This window comes from Heteronotia binoei, chromosome 2 (genome assembly GCF_032191835.1).
Source record: "Heteronotia binoei isolate CCM8104 ecotype False Entrance Well chromosome 2, APGP_CSIRO_Hbin_v1, whole genome shotgun sequence".
NCBI lineage: Eukaryota > Metazoa > Chordata > Lepidosauria > Squamata > Gekkonidae > Heteronotia > Heteronotia binoei.
The window spans coordinates 183,410,126-183,429,038 of record NC_083224.1 but is presented as its reverse complement, the minus strand read 5'-3'; the positions used below and the strand labels follow the sequence as shown (position 1 = coordinate 183,429,038).

General features: G+C 47.2%; 1 protein-coding gene across 1 annotated transcript in view; it reads right to left on the bottom strand.

The window, feature by feature from the left end:
- Positions 1–5,406: 5,406 nt before the first annotated feature.
- The window catches only part of MAP2K2 (mitogen-activated protein kinase kinase 2), a 32,687-nt gene continuing 19,180 nt past the window's right edge, over positions 5,407–18,913 (bottom strand). Inside the window, exons 5-11 of the mRNA XM_060232615.1 lie at positions 17,125–17,176; positions 14,903–15,027; positions 14,154–14,367; positions 11,974–12,038; positions 10,240–10,301; positions 9,134–9,179; positions 5,407–7,060 (exon numbers count right to left, since the gene is read on the bottom strand). Coding sequence (XP_060088598.1) covers positions 6,950–7,060; positions 9,134–9,179; positions 10,240–10,301; positions 11,974–12,038; positions 14,154–14,367; positions 14,903–15,027; positions 17,125–17,176 — 675 coding nt within the window. The 3' untranslated portion in view covers positions 5,407–6,949. The remainder of the gene's footprint in view (positions 7,061–9,133; positions 9,180–10,239; positions 10,302–11,973; positions 12,039–14,153; positions 14,368–14,902; positions 15,028–17,124; positions 17,177–18,913) is intronic.

Sequence of the window (18,913 nt, the reverse complement as noted above, 5' to 3'; positions counted from 1 at the left end):
AATTGAGCTTGCTTTGCTTGTGCAGAGCCCATGTTTCTCTCAAATTGTGCCCTGCTTCCTGTCAAACACCTTGGTTCACAATTTAAAAATCAGCAGTGTATCAAGCTTGTTCGTGCCTGAACTGTTCATGGCATTCATCAACATATAAGACAGATGAGCTGGCAGCCTCTCTTGGCTTCAGCTCTTCCTGCATTGGTGGGTTTGGTGAGAACTGCAGCTTTCTTGGACTTCCACGGCAATTTGGGATACTGCAAAAAATCCTGGCAGGAAGTCAGGCTAACAAAGAATAATTTACAGGCAAGATAGGCCCAACCAGGGGCCTGTCTTCTGTTTAAACAGCCATGCCATGTTAGTATCAATGTTCCCTCTAAACTGCAGAGTCTTGTGAGCAAAAATTCTACTTTGTGAGCTACTGGCATTAAAGTGGTAAGCTGCTGCATACATTAGTGTGCCCTATCCTTCCTGAGCTAAGACAAAAATGTGTGAGCTGGAGGCTAAAAATCTGTGAGCTAGGTCATGCTAACTCAGCTTAGAGGGAACACTAGTTAGTATTCTTACACATACACATAAAATTTGGAGGGTCAGTGTTTGTGGCTTGCAGGGGAACCTCGCAGAGAATGGGAAGTGACTGCAGGCAATCACTTTCAGTGAGCATCCTAAACACTAACACAAATGTTTTGAGTGTCTACAGAGGAAAATCACGAAAATGACACTTGAGTCAAGGATGGGCATGTTTGGCTATCGCTAGCATTGCACAAGGAAGGAATAAAATTCAAATCCAATAGTACCTTAAATACCAACAAAATATCCCAGGGTACATGAGAAACAGCTAGGGTTGCCGTGCCAGCCTTCAGGCGGCAGCTGGAGATCTTCTGGGATTACAACTGACCCCCAAATGATAGAGATCACTTCCACTGGAGAAAATGGCTGCCCTGGAAGGCTGACTCTCGGCAGGGCTTTTTTTTTTTGGAGGAGGAACTCATTTGCATATTAGGCCATACCCTCCGATGTAGTCAATCCTCCTGAAGCTTACAGTAGGCCCTGTAAGCTCCTGGAGGACTGGCTACATCAAGGGGTGTGGTCTAATATGCAAAGGAGTTCCTGCTACAAAAAAAAGCTGACTCCGTGGCATTATACCCCACTGAAGTCCCACCCTTCCCCACATCCCATGCCTTCCAGGCTCCACTCCCCAAATCTTCAAGCATTTCCTAACCTGGTCCTGGCTACCCTAATACAGCTCATTTTAGCCAGATATGTGGTCTTTAACATGCTACTGGACTGAAATTTTATTCTACTATATGGCTTATCCCTTTGAAACAATAAACCATCAATGCAAATAATATATTTGGATGAGAATGGAGTGTGGGGGGGAAATGATGCAATCTGACTTTTTTTTGCATTTGGAAATCCCCCCCCTCCCCCAGTTTCACTTTTGTTTCCTGGGATTTGAAATTGCGTTTGATTTCAACAGTCAGAAAAGAATTTCATCAACATTTCAAGCTGCATAAAACCAAAACAATACCTGTCCAGCGGAGCAATTAGCTTCCTTTCTCATCATATATAGCGATACTTCGGCTACCACATTGCAAAATGGAGTTGTTATTTATGCCACTTGTAGTATTAGAGACTCCAGAAAATTCATGCTTGGCAAAACAAAACACCTTTGAATATTCTTTTAGAGACCATCACAAAACACATCCTGTGGGTTTGAGGTCAAGCTGGATGCAGGATGCATCTTCAGTTTCCCCCAATGGACTTACAGTTGTGGAAAAAGGCCCAATCCAAGATGTGGAACCAGCAGTTCTGAACGGATGCCTGCTAGCGTGTTACCAAGGCCAGGAATATACAAGGAGGCTTCAAAGCATGACCTAGCGCTTTCTTTGTATTAGGAAGGAAGCTGCTCACACCAAAGGTATACTAAACAGCACATTTTCAGAAGCCTGCACGACCACCCAAAGTTACCAAAACTAAAACTCTTCTGAAGAAAAACAAGCTGGCCGACCGAGAATTCCAAGACAATGAGTTGAATCACACTTATTTTATGCTTTGTTATTTTATGTTCCGTTATGAATTCTGAGCTCACTCTAGCTGCAGAAAATAAAGCCAGCGGAATAGGACTCGTCACTCCAGAGGAGCTGCCTGACTACAGGGGCAACAGCCAGCTACTCCTCTGCACAAGTCACTCACCTGGGATGGACTCTTTCTACTCAAGGTGCAGAGAGACAGAAGACACTTACATGGTCAGTACAAAGGAGTCTAACTGCCCTTGGAGAAACACAGAGGGGTACATTCCTCAGACCACAGCTCATTCTCTTTTGCATAGCAGAATACCTCTGGATGTAAAAATGAAGAGTGTCTCCAATTTTAACCCGGAAAAAAGAGAGAAAAGTACCCTGGGTATCTTGCGTTTGTGAAAACAGGGAAAGTGCCAGAAAAGGCAAGAGAGAACCCAGGTCATTTACCTGTTAACCTGGACTACTGTTACCTACCTAACAGGACTGCTATGGGAATGATGTGGAATCCTCCCAACCCAGTACTCCCTAGCCTCATTGAAGGAAGAGTGGGATACAAGCACAGGGGAATGTGGGGATATGCAAAGGCCATGCCTTGGCCTGGGGAAAGCCCTGCAATCCAGCTTTCAGTGCCCTAAACCTTGCACAAGTGTTTTTTTCTAAAACGGAGTATAGATGTATAAGCCATCCTAAACTGGAGAAAGCACAGCAAACCTTCTGATTTAATGTAAAGTGCCATTTATTTTATCTCCCCATGATGAAAATATTGAGTTTTTTTTTCCTTTTAAAAAAAAATTGCACCATCAAAATGCTTAACACATTCTCTTTAAACTCTCCCCAACACACACACAAAGAAAAAAACCCTAAAGCGCAAAAAAACAAAAGAAAGCAAGGAACGTATCCAAAAAAAACCCCTTTTAAACTGTAGAACGTCCTACTAAATATTCTTTTTTTTAATTTAAACAGAAGCAGAGAAACATAAAATAACCCCCCCACATACCCCCAACAAAAGCCTCACTTTTCATATGTTATGTCAAAAGCAACAACAACAAAAAAAGTACAGTAATTAGATCGCGTGATCCCACTGGTTCATTGACAACTTTTAACTCAAACACTGAATATTATACATTCATATCCTCGGGAGTTACTCAATTCGATAGACTGCGACTGCACCCCCACAGAGGGGGGAAGGAAAAGAGAATTATTAGCGGTCAAAAAACCGGACGCCACCTACAAAAAAAATGCAGCTGCAGATTGCATTTCAAACTCTAATTTGCAAAAAGGCTGACCAAAAGGCCCATAAACTGCCTGTGAGATTTGCACAAGGAAATCTCATCCATTTCCCCTTGTTAAGACTGCTGGCAGGACTGGAAGATGTTTCTCAATATTCGTCAGGAAAGAAGAGATCCGCAAAGGCCCTTCCCAACTTTTTACCGCTGGCTGCCTCAGCGTCTAGATGAAGACGGCAGAGGCCTGTCCTGGAGCGCCGCAGGAATCGCATCAAACTGAGTAACTCCGAGGTTAAAAATTAAAGGCCTTCAAATGTTTTCTTTAAAAGATGATCATGGTTGAGCCACTTGTACTATATAAAGGAAACAGAAAAAAAAAAAGCACAATTCATTACGTTTTATTTTCTTCCGACACCCACAGGTCAGCAGCATAAAAAGGGACTTGACAAAGGGGAACAGATTTCCCTCCCCTGCCCCAAATATGACCTCCCCGGTAGTTTCTCCTGGAAACTGCCCTTTTTGTCTAAGGTGAAGCATTCGTAACCATAAAGACTTACAGGTTCTGCCTGTTCCCAGCCTTTCAGCTCCTAGGAGACAGCAAGCCGGGGAGACTGGGAAGGGCGGGGGGGGGGGAGGAGATGAGCTAAGAGAAAATTCGGGGGGGGGGGGGCTTGCAATGTCCCCAGAATGGAGATCACTCCAGAAAATTCGGGGAAAGGAGCTGCTCCTCAACCTCGTCCAAGCTTCAGGCGAACCACGGTCTTTGTTTTAGCGTAGGGGTTGTTCTACAAGGGGCAAGAAGGCATCAGGAAGTATCAACACTCCCCCCGCCCCAATCACATAAGCGATTTAGAGAAAAAGAAAAGGTATGCAGGCTTCTCAATAGAAGAAACCAAACTGTACCTCTTACGTTTCGGCTCAAAGGACAGAGAGGGCTCTATTGGCTGTCTTGAACCCCGGGTCCAAGCAGACCAGGGCTCTGACCATTTCAAGCCATCCAGGGGGCACAAAAACAAGGCGGGGAGGGGGGGGGGAAGCCACAAGCTTTCAATTAGTTATTAATGTTCCCTCAACACCTTTGGGAAATGCACTCTGAAAATATGGGGAGGGAGGCAGAGAAAGGAGTAAACCTCTGGCAAGCATGCTAAAGATTTTTGCCTAGGTAGAGAAGCTGGCCAGCAAACACACCCCCCCCCAAAGACACACACTCCCCTCCTCCCGAGACAAAGCTGACTGTCAGGTTTGTTTTGGTCAAGTTTCACTGAGGGCTTGGGAGCTGAGATAGCCAGCTGCACCAAGTACAGGTGTAGAGATGCCCACAGGCTTTTCCGCCTTCTGAAGGAAGGCAGCTGCCAAGCCAGGCCCACAAGATGGCTCTGTGAGTCATGGAACAACCATTTCTCTTTGCAAGATGCTTCACGTAGGCATCCCCGAGCCGGTTTTTGTAACTCAATGAGGAACGGGCAGGAACAAGCACACCAGGCTACCGCAGGAACGGGTAGCTGCTGCGGCATGTGGTAAAAGCTTTCAACGCACTTTGACTCCTGAGGCTGCCTCCGCCTAGAAGAGTACAACGTGCCTCACTACAAGGGGCGTCCTGCAGGCAGTTCGTATCTGATATGTTCACCTCCAAGAAGGCAGGTTGGAGGAACAACTGTGACGTTCAAAAACTGTGACATCCAGGGGTGGAATTCTAGCAGGAGCTCCTTTGCCTATTAGGCCACGTACCCCTGATGTAGCTAATCCTCCTGGAGCTTCCAAGGCTCTTTTTTGTAAGCTCTTGGAGGATTGGCTACATCAGGGGTGTGTGGCCTAATATGCAAAGGAGCCCCTGCTAGAATTCCACCCCTGGTAATGTCTATTTTGAAAGACCCCGCGGCGCACACAAATGCCTGCTCAGCCTCTTGGTCACGGCTTCGTTTACCTTCTGGAGTGAGAGTGGCTAACTGAGTGGTATTTTCTCACTATTCCTCTCCTATACTGGAACCAGTTTTTGTTTTGTTTTTTCAAAGCATGCTCCCCAAAAAGCAACAATATAAGAACATTCCGTACAAGAATACTTCGAGAAACCCACTTGAGGTTTTTTTTTAAAAAAAATATTTAAATGGACAGGGGAGAGTGAACTGGCTCTTACTGATGTCCCTCCCAAGAAGTTATTACTGGGCATCAAACCGTAACCAAGGATGGTGGAAGGGGAGAAAAAAGGACAGTTGTAATTAAACTGGATCAACTCCAAGCAGGATTAGGGACTTTGGGGGTGGGGGAGAAATGAAACCCCAACCACCGTTGAAGTCTGCCACAGTCAAAACTCCTGAACGGATCCCTGCCTGGGCATCCCCCACCTCTCTAAAAATAATGTCTGCAAAAGACTTTCCATCTGCTTCAACCTCGGCAATGTTAAAATCTCTGCGCTGTGGAGCGTTGTGGCTTAAGAAATAGACCTGTGGTGTTGGGAGCAGCATGAATGCACTGTAAACGCATCGCATGTGCTTGGGAGAGGCACGGCAGCAGCGTGCAAAAAGGTCGCGACAGACCAACGATCTGAACAGATCGAGAGATCCTGCTCCTAGGCAGATGTGCCATGCCCACAAACAGGACATTGCTTTTCAGAGAGAGGGCAAGATCACTGCTGGGGGGAGGGGCGGGCAGAATTTACAGCCGAGATTCTCTTCCTCGTTCAATTACCCCCCCCCCCAAAAGGAATTCTGACTCAGCCCGTTCCCCCTTTGTTTCATAAATCAGCAGTATCTGTGATTTCAGAAATGCAGCGCTGTGACATGGAGCGCTGAGCAGGCAAGAACAGGAAGGAAATGGGGCTTTGAGGCAGTACCATGTGCACCCCCTCCCCACCCTGCAGATGACAGGATAATAACCACAGTTTCCAGAATGCATGGTGGTGGTGGTGGGGGGGAGAGATGGGGGGGTACCTTTGCCCTCAAGCAAAGTCCCCCCCCCCATGACAAGCGAAATTGAAGTCCCACTTCCGTGTAAGAAACCGAGTGTTTAAAAAAAAGGAAGGGAAAGAAGAGGAGAGGATGAGAAGCAGCTCCCAGCTGGCCTATCGCCCATCAAGCAGAGCTACATTGCTCACAAACTTCCTTAATCTCACGGAACTCCTGCTATCTCTCTCCCGCCCCTTTCCCTGGGCAGGCTCCAGGAAGCAACCGGCTCGAGCCTTCCTTTCCTCTGCCAACGCAGATCAAACAGCCACACCGTTGGGTAATCTGCCTACCTTTGCCCCAGCTGCTCCTTATGTGAAGGTTTCCACCCATCAGAGAGCTTCCAACCTGCCGAGGGCCCACTCCCCCCACCCCTCCAAAAAGGGAACAGGTGCACAAACAAGGCAATCGGCTTGCCCTGACAACTCCCCCTCCCCATACCTGGTGACACAACCTAACAAGGAGCAGAAGCACTTTTAGAGCACCCTCCCCCCAAGTCAGAAGGCTCTGAGCAGCGTTTAGCCTGGAGAAAAGAAAATGAGCGACAGAACGGGGACGAAACGGAGTAAGCCGGTCTCCACTTTTGCGGTCAGAGCACTGGGCGGTTTTCCAAAATGACGGGTGCTTTGCCGTTCCGGAGCACAGAGGAGAGAAGGCAGGCAAAGAAGGGCGGTTCTTTCTCCTGCTGAAGGGCAGTGAACGACGGCAGAGAAGCAGGTGCACAAGGGAGGGCAGGAGAAGAAGAAGAACAAGGCCGTTTGCTTGGCGGTCACATGGCAGTGCGGGTGGGGGTGCTGGGCTGGTTCAGTCGCAGCGTCTTACAAAGCCAACCAGCAAAATCTACCTCTTCCACCTCGGAGCGCTTGATGAAGGTGTGATTCTGAAAGCGTGAGAGAAGAGAGGGCGGTGTTAACAGGGTCAAGTATACCCTGCCCTCCAACGGTCCCCAGGGGAACCGATCAGGTATTACGTTACAGAGGCAACTGCAGGTCAGGAGAGACAGAGCTTGACTGAACATCCAAAACTACTGGAACCCTCCTACTGCTCTGAGAACAAGACATTTGTAGAAAAATAGGTGGTGGAGCTCATTAGCGTCATTCATTAGCATATGCCACCCCCCCCCAACCAAAAGTAACCCAATGCAAGAAAGGAAAGCCCCGGGAGAGCAAGGCCTGCTTGGACTGGCTAGAGATCCTGCCAGCCCATGCAGGCCTCGCTCGCCTGAGGCTCTCCTGGGCTGCCCACCCCAGTCAAAAGGCCACCCAAAATCGCATAAGAAGTGGAGAAAGGGTGGTGTGGGCTTCTCCAGGGGTTAATGCGGGTTGCTGGGTGTGTGGCAAAGCCCCTGGTGGCTGGCTGGCTGGCTGCCTGTTCTCCTAATCCAGGGTTATTGTTATACAGCTGCACCTACTATTCAATGGACAAGGTGGGGAGGAGGGGGCGCCATCAGAAAGGTTCAGGAACTGCGCTCCCATGAGCTCCTGCTGAATCTGAGGCCTGACTGAGGTCCAAGCTGGTAACAGGTAACTTTCTAAGGCAGATGTTTTCTTTAGAGAAACCCACCAAGAAAAGGAACAGAAAAGGCCTAGCATGGGCCTCAAGGAAGGGGAACGGAAATCTTGAAGGAAGGAAGGCTGACCCCCTCCTTCTGACAAAGGTGAGGTTACACAGGAGGCCCAGAGGCAGCCTCACTACACTTCCTCCCAAATGCTAGTAATGTCCAAAGACAGCCCACCTTGAGATACCAAGAAAAGGGGAGGAATGGTAGGCGAGAAATCAAACTCAATCACACAGACGAAGCTCTCTTCTCTTGCCTCCAAACAGAAGGAGAGAAGCTACTGTCTGAAGGTATGTCGAGAAAGAAGACCCAAGGCTCTCGGGGGGTAGGGGGGGCGGTGTTCTGCATTTTGACTGCCACAGAAGGTGGCAGCGGCTACAAGCATAGACAGCTTCAAGAGGGGATTGGATAAGCATATGGAGCAGAGGTCCATCAGTGGTTATTAGACACAGCGTATTGTTGGAACTCTCTGTCTGGGGCAGTGATGCTCTGTATTCTTGGTGCTTGGGGGGGTACAATGGGAGGGCTTCTAGCCCACTGGTGGACCTCCTGATGGCACCTAGGTTTTTTGACCACTGTGTGACACAGAGTGTTGGACTGGATAGGCCATTGGCCTGATCCAACATGGCTTCTCTTATGTTCTTATGACCCTCACGTATCACTCACCCCGCTAAAAAACAAAAAAGAGGAAAAAAATCCTTCAGGCATGCTTTTCAGAAACAAATGACATTGGCTAGGGGTGAAAAACACACAAATGCCACACACACACACACACACAAAATCCATCCCCCCCCCCCAAAAAAAAATTACAAACAGATTGGATCTTCCAGGACTTAAACTGGTACAGAACAGCCTCAGCACTGTCAGCAGCTGTCCAACCAATCTGGCGACATTCAGCACTGTTGGCAGCTCAGGGAAGAACAAAATGCCACTGTTGGGCTACAGACAAGTTCCATTCAGACTCAAACTGGCTGCAGCAGAAAGAAAATTCAGGATGGCTCTCTTTCACACCACTCAGTTTGCCCCCAAGGGCAAGAAACAGCTCCCTGATGAGCACGCATGTGTCGTCAAGCATGTGCCACAGCCATCGCTCTAGACGTTCACCTAAAAGAACAGGTAATGCAACAAATGGCCCTGAGGTTCCTTTAAAAAAAAAGTTTCTAGTCTACTTTTAAAACTGGTGGAGCAGGCAGGGCACACTGAAATCTCAGAGTGTGCTAAGCAGGACTTCACTGTCCAATTTAGAGCTCCTTGCATTCTCCCCACCACTCAACCCAGCAAAACAGAGCTATGAAATCTGAGAACAGATCTTCTGGCGGAAGGATTCAGCTTTTCCTTTAAGTTTTAATCTTGTCTTGGGAGTCTGTACCAGCCCAGAACATCTTAGTCACTCACCATCAGCATCTTCAGATCTGCCCGTTCAGCAGGGTTTTTAATTAAGCTGGAGGAGTGGGGAGGGAAAAGTCTGTTATTTTTTGTTGTTGTTAAAAGTCAAAAAGGTTCTTTAATGGTTGCCACTTGCACAGCTCCCTCCCCCCCAAAAAAAAATTCCCCCCCCACCCCCCCAAAATTTTGACTCAACAGTTGGGGTGGCACATGCCCCCGAGTAGGATCCAACAGACATATATTATTTGTCATATCTCATCATTCATACTAATGTCCTATATTTTATTTTCACATTTATTTTTTAAATATCTTACGTCTCACCTATTTAGGCCCATCTTGATTTTTACGATTTTTACGTGGTTGTTGTTGGCCTGCATTGTGCTGTGTATTTGGTCATGGACCGTAATAAAGCAAACTGAAACTGATCCAACAGACATACAGTCGTGTGAGGTTCATGGGGTCACATGGCCCAGGAGTAGAGAGCAGTCCCACCCACAGCAACCCCACCCCCTTCCACACACCAACACTGACCCTGTAAGGTCGGAAGAACAAGCAGCTTTGCATATAAGAAGAAGAAGAAGATATTGGATTTATATCCCGCCCTCCACTCCAAAGAGTCTCAGAGCGGCTCACAATCTCCTTTCCCTTCCTCCCCCACAACAGACACCCTGTGAGGTGGGTGGGGCTGGAGAGGGCTCTCACAGCAGCTGCCCTTTCAAGGACAACCTCTGCCAGAGCTATGGCTGACCCAAGGCCATGCCAGCAGGTGCAAGTGGAGGAGTGGGGAATCAAACCCGGTTCTCCCAGATAAGAGTCCGCACACTTAACCACTACACCAAACTGGCAAAGTGGTAACCTACAAACAGCTTTTGCTAACATCCGTGTTCACGTATACATTATGCAAATCTTTTTTTTGCAGCTTGAAAGTGGGAAAAAAATACCTCCTCTTTGGTCTGGCTACTTTAACATAATCCTGATTTACCCCAGATGGCCAAGAGAATGCACATTAGCAAGTCTGGGAAACCAGGATTGGGAAGTGGCACTCATGTGACCGTTCGGGTGGAGGCAGTCTCTGTTTGCCTAGGGCCTTCCCCTGCAGGAAAGCAAATCCTTACCATTTATTTACAAACTCTTGAAAGTCTTGAGTGAAAACCCCATTCGGCAGCTTAGGAGGCGGCTGGAAATAAAGGAGGAGGGGGGGAAAGCATAGGGTTAAGTAGGGCAGATATCTGGAAACCTCCGCTTCAGGGCGGACAACAGCATGGAAGCCGATGGGCAAGCACTGAAGATCATCTGTGCAGTCTGCATGTGGGGATGGGAGAGGACAGAGACTAAAAAAGGGAGCAGTGTAGCTAGAAGGAGCTGAGGGCTTTGGTCAAGTGCAGGGCTTTAATATCAATCCGTCCTCCAAAAGATGAGGAACTGGGGGACCAATACACTTGTCTGAGCATTCAAAAGAAGTCTTACGAGACCTTCCTCCTGGCCTGTAAGCATTCAGCTGCTGGCCAGAAAGCTGCTGCTGCTGCATGTGAACAAGATGCAACAGCTGCTGGAGAAACACAAAACCCCAAGGAGATCCTCACAAGCTTTTTGGTTGAAAACCACCAAGACTTCTTTCCCTTCTTGGCTGTAAAGAATCCTTTGCTCGATAGGCAGTTTCTGAGGTGCCAGTCACTTCTTCATCTCTAATGTACTAGGAGCCCACAATGGGTTTTGCACCGACAGACCAGCATGGCCATCTTGCTGAACCAGCTCTCTGCCTGTGCACAACTGAACCAAGGCCTGAGCCTGTCCTTCATGCTACCCTTTATCACATTCTATTTAAATACATTGCACTGATTTCCAAATACCTTCATTCTCTTTCACCCCCATCCCTCTCCACATGCCCCTTCGCACCCTCCTCACTCTGCCGCTGGTGGAAACTGCCACTGAGTTGTTGCTGACATGGTGACCCTCTAAGGTTTTCAAGGCTTGCCATTGCCTTCTTCTGTGTAATGACCCTGGACTTCCCTGAAGGTCTCGCATCCGACTGCTAACTAGGACTGACCTTGCATAGCTTCTGAAATATGACAAGACTGAGCTATCCTGGGCTATCCCTTTGCAATCCTTCTACTCCTCCCCCTCCTCATTATGGGAACTCTTCACCTCCTGGCCTCTGCCAGATTCCTTCCACTGAGAAATATGAATGTTTGCTAGGAACTCCTCTCTTCACCCTGGCGTTTCAACTGATCGTCTACAACTAACTTCTTCTTCCTCTGCTCCCTTTTCTCTTGCAGTGATTCAGATCATGAGCTGAAGGGCAGAGACATCACCTTCATTTGAATTGCATTCAGCACACAACCTCTTTTGCAGAGCAGCCCTAGAGATAACAAACAGCAGGGCCTTTTTTTTAGCAGGAAGGCACAGGAACACAGTTCCAGCTGGTTTGGCATCGGGGGTGTGGCCTAGTATGCAGATGAGTTCCTGCTGGGCCTTTCCTACAAAAAAGTCCTGCATGAAAAATGGAGATGTCAGGGGTGTGGCTGAATATGCAAATGTGTTCCTGCTGGGCTTTTTCTACACACACAAAAAGGCTCTGACAAACCGCAACTCACTACAGGACGAGCTGGATAATCTCTTTCCTACTGCAGGATGCAGCAAAATGGGATTGGCTCAGATGGGCAAAAATCAACCCTGGTTGGGGTGTTCCTTTTGTGGCATGTTTTGACCAGATGGGCAAGAAAGGAAGAGAAGCATGAGCAATAAGGGCTAATTACTGGGATTTCTCACTCAACATCCCCCCCCCCGGACTCTTTTAAAGCTATGAAGCAGAAACCTACAACAGAAAAAAAAATCACTGCATCACCAACCTCATTAACTATGTAGTCCAGCAGTTCAAAGATAGCCATTGCAGGACGGCTGTCCATCCCATGAGCTGCGTTGGTGAAGAGGAACAAAAAGCAGGGTGAATTGTCACATGTGGACATTTTTATATAAACATCAATTACCTAACAGCCTAAACTGGTACGCAGAGGAAGTTTTGATTATCTCCAATTTCTAAAACAGAGAAATGGGAATAACTGCAGGTACTGGCTGCTCACACTGAGCTACCAAATATGCACCACCACCCTGGAGCAGAACTCAGGTAGGAGGAAGGAGCTGGATGGGGGTCCTCTCTCAGGAGGTGCGGTGCAAGGTTTAGAGAGCCACAATGCTCATTGACTTCCCATCAGCATCCATCATGACATCCATTATGTAATCCAACTCTAATTGTCAGGTAATACACACATTGATGTGTCGCTTAGAATCATAGAGTCACAGAGCTGGAAGGGGCCATCCAGTCCAACCCCCTGCTCAATACAGGATCAGCCTAGAGCAGAGGTTCCCAAACCCTGGGTCCCAGAGCGGGACCAGTCCGCGGCCTGCAGGCAGCCGGGCCCCACTCCTTACCCTCCGACACCCCCTCGTTGTTGCTGCCCCCCCCCTGCCCTTTGGAGCAGCGTCGCCGCTCAGTCATACCCCCCGCCCTGCACAATAAGCCTTTACACAGCCCAGAGTGGAGCCCTTCCAGATAATGAAATTGACCTGGGGTGGGGAAGGGAGGGAGGAGGGGGGGCAAGCTAGGTAGGACACTGTGGGGGGAGGCAAATGCTTAGTTTCCTCCTCCTCCCTCCCTTCCCCACCCCCAGGTCAATTTCAATGTCTGCAAGGGCGCCGGAAAACAACCCTATTTGCTTTATTACTTTTTCCCCTTTCCTGTAAAAAAGTTTTCCCCAATATCCATGCGGTACCTTCCCGCCCTTAATTTAGACCCATCAATTTGGTCCTCGCTGTCTCAAGGTGGCAGGGAAAACATGATTAACTGAGCCCCTGGCAAGCCACTTTATAAGGCTGCAGAGCCTGTCTTGGGCTCCAGAGGTTGAAAGGCAGACAGGACTCTTCAATGACCTGCCACAGCTGTGGAGGCTGCTAGGGAGCAGGACAGGTCCCATTAATGAGAGCTGGGTTTCACAGACCTGTTCCCACTAGTGTGGTGCTTCCTTCTGGCACAAGGGGCCTTCCCTTGACATGAGAGGCTTGGAAGAAGTAAAGTGCCACTACTGGGGTTGGAGCATGTGGATCTGTACCACATGCTTCCTGGGTCTGTAATAGGGAAAGAAAGAAAGAAAGAAAGAAAGAAAGAAAGAAAGAAAGAAAGAAAGAAAGAAAGAAAGAAAGAAAGAAAGAAAGAAAGAAAGAAAGAAAGAAAGAAAGAAAGAAAGAAAGAAAGAAAGAAAGAAAGAAAGAAAGAAAGAAAGAAAGAAAGAAAGAAAGAAAGAAAGAAAGAAAGAAAGAAAGAAAGAAAGAGAGAAAGAAAGAAAGAGAGAAAGAAAGAGAGAAAGAAAGAGAGAAAGAAAGAGAGAAAGAAAGAGAGAAAGAAAGAGAGAAAGAAAGAGAGAGAGAGAGAAAGAAAGGAAGAAAGAAAGAAAGAAAGAAAGAAAGAAAGAAGAAAGAAAGAAAGAAAGAAAGAAAGAAAGAAAGAAAGAAAGAAAGAAAGAAAGAAAGAAAGAAAGAAAGAAAGAAAGAAAGGCAGGAAGGAAGGCAGGAAGGAAGGCAGGAAGGAAGGAAGGAAGGAAGGAAGGAAGGAAGGAAGGAAGGAAGGAAGGAAGGAAGGAAGGAAGGAAGGAAGGAAGGAAGGAAGGAAGGAAGGAAGGAAGGAAGGGATGGCGAGACTCAGCCCACATTATCTGGCCTGGAAAAACTTAAATATAAAACCAAATAGTATGGTGGCTGGCTGCAATCATGGACGAGAAAGCAACAGCACTGTGCACATGCTCAGAGGGCAGCAGAAAGCAATTTTATATGACAATGACATTCCCCTTCCCTCATCTTCAAGGATTCTTTACAACCACCTTAGCCAGAGATGAACGGTTTGCCTTCCCATTGACCATTAGACTAAGGAATATTTCTCTTCCAGTTAAAAGGGCACCTTCTTAGCAGGCAGAAGGCCCTGGATTCAACCTAATGGCAGGACTCAAACTGCCAGCACTGCTTGTGATAAAGCCCCTACCACTAATAGGTCGTCCTGGCGGCCTGGGCCGTGGGGAGATGCTGTGGGTTTCGCCCTCTGCCCCATCAATCACAGGCCGGCCGAAGATCGCTTCCAGTTCCTTGGCGTCGGGTGGGGGGATGGGATAGCGTCCAATCGACAGCTCCACCAGGGAGAGCCCCATGCTCCATATGTCAGACTGGACCGAATAGTGAGTGCCTTGTAAGCGCTCAGGCTGTAGAGGGTGTCAGAAACAAAACATTAATTAGGTCAGCCTCACAGAACACATCTGAAGACAAAGTTAAATGGGGCCGCTTAACATGTGTTCATATGCAAGAAAGTCACAGTCCTCCAGTTTACAAAAGCTACGCTGCTCCACCAGTTAGATATGATTCATTGCTACAAATGACCAGGCAGGTGACAATTATGGGTCACCTTTTGAAAGGTGGCTGCAGAGCCCAGCAGATAAAGAAAACAGCCTCTCTCGCTATTAGGAACCAGTAGCTAAAGTTGGATACTGAAAAGCATCTTTTGGCTCAAGCTTGCAGAAGCAAACTCCTGACAGCTGAAACTGTGCCATAGTTTATTCCCTTTACCAAGCTGCGAATGAAGGAAACAGAACACCCTGAAGCAAACTGGAGTACAAATACCTCTTCAAATCACGCCCCTCCCCCGCCAAAATCTGTCACCTAGTGGGTAAGAGATGCACACTGAAGAAGGTGAAGCCCACCCCCAAATTGCAAATCATGTACAAGAGTACAAGGACGTACGGACATATAGGATCGAGTGCCCACAAAGGAATTTGCCATAGAGTCGATGAGCTGACCGCTGACTCCAAAATCACAGAGTTTAATTTCTCCCCGGGAATTCACCAAGATGTTAGATGGTTTTACATCTGCAAGTGGATTCAAAACAAGCAAAAAAACAGAAAATGAGGGAAAGGAAAATTGTCATAGCCTGGGAAGAAGCACTTCAAGCAGCACTCTATCGAGGGCTGTACATATTCAAAGAATTCACCAAGGGCAGAGTCTGGTATTAAAAGCAAGAATTAGCTGAAACCTAATTTGATACTTTATTTCGGGGAGGGGGGTTGTAGCAGGAAGTTTGCATATTAGGCCACACACCCCTGAGGTAGCCAATCCTCCAAGAGCTTACAGGGCTGTTCTTATAGGGTCTACTGTAAGCTCTTGAAAGATTGGCTACATCAGGGCTGTGTGGCCTAATATGCAAAGGATTCCTGCTACAAAAAAAGCCCTACTTTATTCCACTTACACAAAGTTTTTCTCTTGATCAGGATTTAAAACACAAAGTTCCTAGCCCACATGGATGAAGAGAAAAACTGGAAAATATGAAGGATGCTTCTGATGAAGTCCCAGAAGCACAGAAGACTTTCAAAACATCAAGACCTTTCCGAGGTTGCATTGGGGTCACAGCTGAGGCAGAGCACATGCAGTGCACCTAGAAGGTTCCAGTTTCTATCCCTGGCACCTGTAATTACAGGACCTGAGGTAACGGGGCTGGAAAAGACTCATGCCTGAAGACTCTGGAGAGCTTTTGCTACTCAAGAGCCAATAAAATTCTGGTCTAGATAGCCAATGGTTTGTCCCTGGTTCACAGTATTGTGCTTGATATAGTCACCTTACTGAAAAAAGGTGATCTTATAAGCTGGCCAGAATCTGGAGGAAACTCTCCTTTCCTCAGTTAAATGCCACCTTTAGTTTTCTGATGAAAAATAGGCAGGAGATAAATGACGTAACAGGTTGGAAGGCCTCACAGTTCAGGGCTGAGTGTATCAGATGCACCATGTTTATTAAAATATTCATATACCACCCTCTCCTTGTGGTTCAAGACGACTTACATGTCACAGTTAAAAACATCACAATTTAAAACAACTGGTTAAATGATCAGGGCTTTTTTTTTTTTTGCAGGAACACAGTTCCGGCTGGCTTGGCATCAGGGGTGTGGCCTAACATGCAAATGACTTCCTGCTGGACTTTTCCTACAAAAAAGCCCTGTAAATGACCATCTCCTACATGTCCCCATGGGCCAACAATGGTTTTCAGGTTGCCACCTACTGCTTATTTCCCCACTTAGGGTGGCTTTCCTGGCATCAGGCAGTGCGCCCACTGCTTTCCCACTACAGTTCCCATTCTGTGAAAAGGGCTCCCCTAAGGAGATGAGAAGAGAATTGCCCTTAGAAATCTTCAGGAGCGCTCATGAGGTCACTTTATTCTCTGGGACTTTTGATGGGAGTCTGACAAGCAGGTTTTAACATTGTGGGCAGCAGGGAAAAACAAGGCCTGAGACAAAGGGAGAGCCAAATATGGAACTGTCTAAAACCAAGCCAGATCAGCCCAAGTCCATCCAGCTCGCTCAAGAGCAGAGAAGGGTCTGCTACCTGCAGTCCTTCAACTAGAGATGCCAGGGGTTGAACATGGAAGTTCCTGTATGATGAGCAGAGGCCCAGCCAATGAGTCATAGCCCCCTTCCCAAGTAATGGGTTAGATGGACCTGCCCATATATGGCAGACTCAAGTTTCTCCTTCATGCTTGTTGTTTGCAGTTCTTCCTTAAACTAGGTAGAAAGGCCAGAATTAAACTCAGAAGCAACACCCATCCTGCCCCTTTCAGATCTCTCAAGCTCCAACAAAAAGGCTCCAAGTCGCTAGATGCTCCATCAGTGCACAGAGTACCTGGGTAAGGGACAAAAGTCCTTGCAGGTTCTGGCATTCTTGTGCTTCCATGATCACTCTAAGCTCTGGAGGGAGCTCAGAGCATGCAAATAATGCCCTAAAATGTTTATGCAAAGTATAGCTTTGCTCACATTTTCACTGTGATGGTACAGACTGGGGGCAGCAGTGATGTGGGGAGAACCCCTGAGTGATAGGCAAACTTTAAGCACAGCAATGCTGAGTAAATGGTAAACTCATAATATAGGTTCCCTAGGAACAGAACGCAAAGAACCCTGGCCCATATGCTGGCCTCTCTCTCACCTCTATGCATGATTTGGTGCTTCTCTCGCAAGTAAGCCAATCCACGTAGAACCTGCAGATGGGGAAACAAAGATGCGGTGGGGAAAAGAAGGGGAAAGAGGTCAGTGAAAGACCCAGGTTGGGAAAGCAGCAGCTTTTTGGAGGTGGAAGGAGAACCACCTTGAATGACTAAGATTCTGAAGGATACAGACCTTTCGAACACCACAAGCTTTTCTAAGTGTTGGCCAATAAGCGTTGCATCAAACAGACGGTGGCATTTCCAGCTTCTCCTTAGCACCCCTGCTGGTTTCCTCCCACCATACTGGCTGGGTCAGAAATGACTGGCCCCGGTACTATTTTGTCATCTTGCCATAAGGAATGTCAAGTAGGCATGAGGAGGCCCGGGTGCTTTCCCAAGGAGGGTTCTGCCTCTGCTGTCTAAGACATCCCCTATGTGTGGCAAGAAAGGAAGCCTGTGGCTCAGCACTACAGCCGATTCCAGTCTGCATATCTGCTGAAAGGCTCTCAGCTATTGGAAAACAGCTTCCTCTGCCAGAGATCCTGGCCAGCCACTGCTAGGAAAGCCAGGACTGAGCTAGACGGACCAATGGCTGGACTTTGAGAAAGGTACCTTTGCAACTTCCAATGGAAAACAAACAAACAAACAAACAAACAAACAAACAAACAAACATCTCTCCTTTCAAAGACACTCTGCATTAGTGCCCCTAATGTTCCATGCCAGTTCTCAAAAAGCAGACAGGTCAAACAAAAAGGGGACAGAGGTGTATTCTCCAATCTGTTCTGGTGCCATCTTCAGATGCGATACAGGAGGGATTTTCTGCTGGCTCCCTCTGTCAGAGGGAGGCGCTGCTGTTAGATGAGCAGAGTCACAGGATACAGCCTGTTTGTGTACTAACTTTACAGAAAGTTGGGAATACCACCCCGCTTTGCAAGGGTGTGGCTTGGAAATATGCTTTTCGTACAAAAAACTCCTTCACGATGACTGTGAACAAACAATGTAGACTTAAAGTTTGCTCTGCCCCAGAGACTCAAAGCAGGTAAGGGGTGTTGATGAAACCAAAGGGTCTTTTGAAGCATTCAAAATGCCTGTTATTTCTGAGATAACCCTTTAGCACTGGAAGACACTAGGCATATCAAAGCAATGTACTACTATTTTCAGCACCTGAGGCCACCCAAAGAGCTGTGGTCTGTACAACATGTACAAATGCAACTCCTGTACTGGTTCTTCCAACACTCAGGGAGAGTCTGGTGGGATGTTAGAACAAGCAGAGGCAATGCACTATCAAAAATTCAGTGAGGTGTATCTATTTCTGTTGGAAGGGACGGTGGCTCTGTGGTAGAGCATCTGCTTGGTAAGCAGAAGGTCCCAGATTCAATCCCCAGCATCTCCAACTATAATAATAATAATAATAATAAAATTTATTTATACCCCACCCTCCCCACCGAGGCAGGCTCAGGGCGGCTTACAGAGTGTGGCAAAAGCCATGTTAAACAATAAAACAATTATACATTCAGTACCGTTTAAAATTACCATTAAATTTACATAATATAAAAATCTAAAATCAATCTAAAATAATCTTATCTTATTGCTAACTCAATTGTTGATGTTAGTGATGGCATGGTGTTCATTTCAGGTTTCATCTTGGAAGGCTAGCCGGAAGAGGGCAGTTTTGCACGCCCTACGGAATTGGCTAGTGTCCCGTAGGGCCCACACCTCTTCCGGCAGCTGGTTCCACCATTGGGGTGCTTTTATAGAGAAGGCCTGTTCTCTGGTTATTTTTAGTTTGGC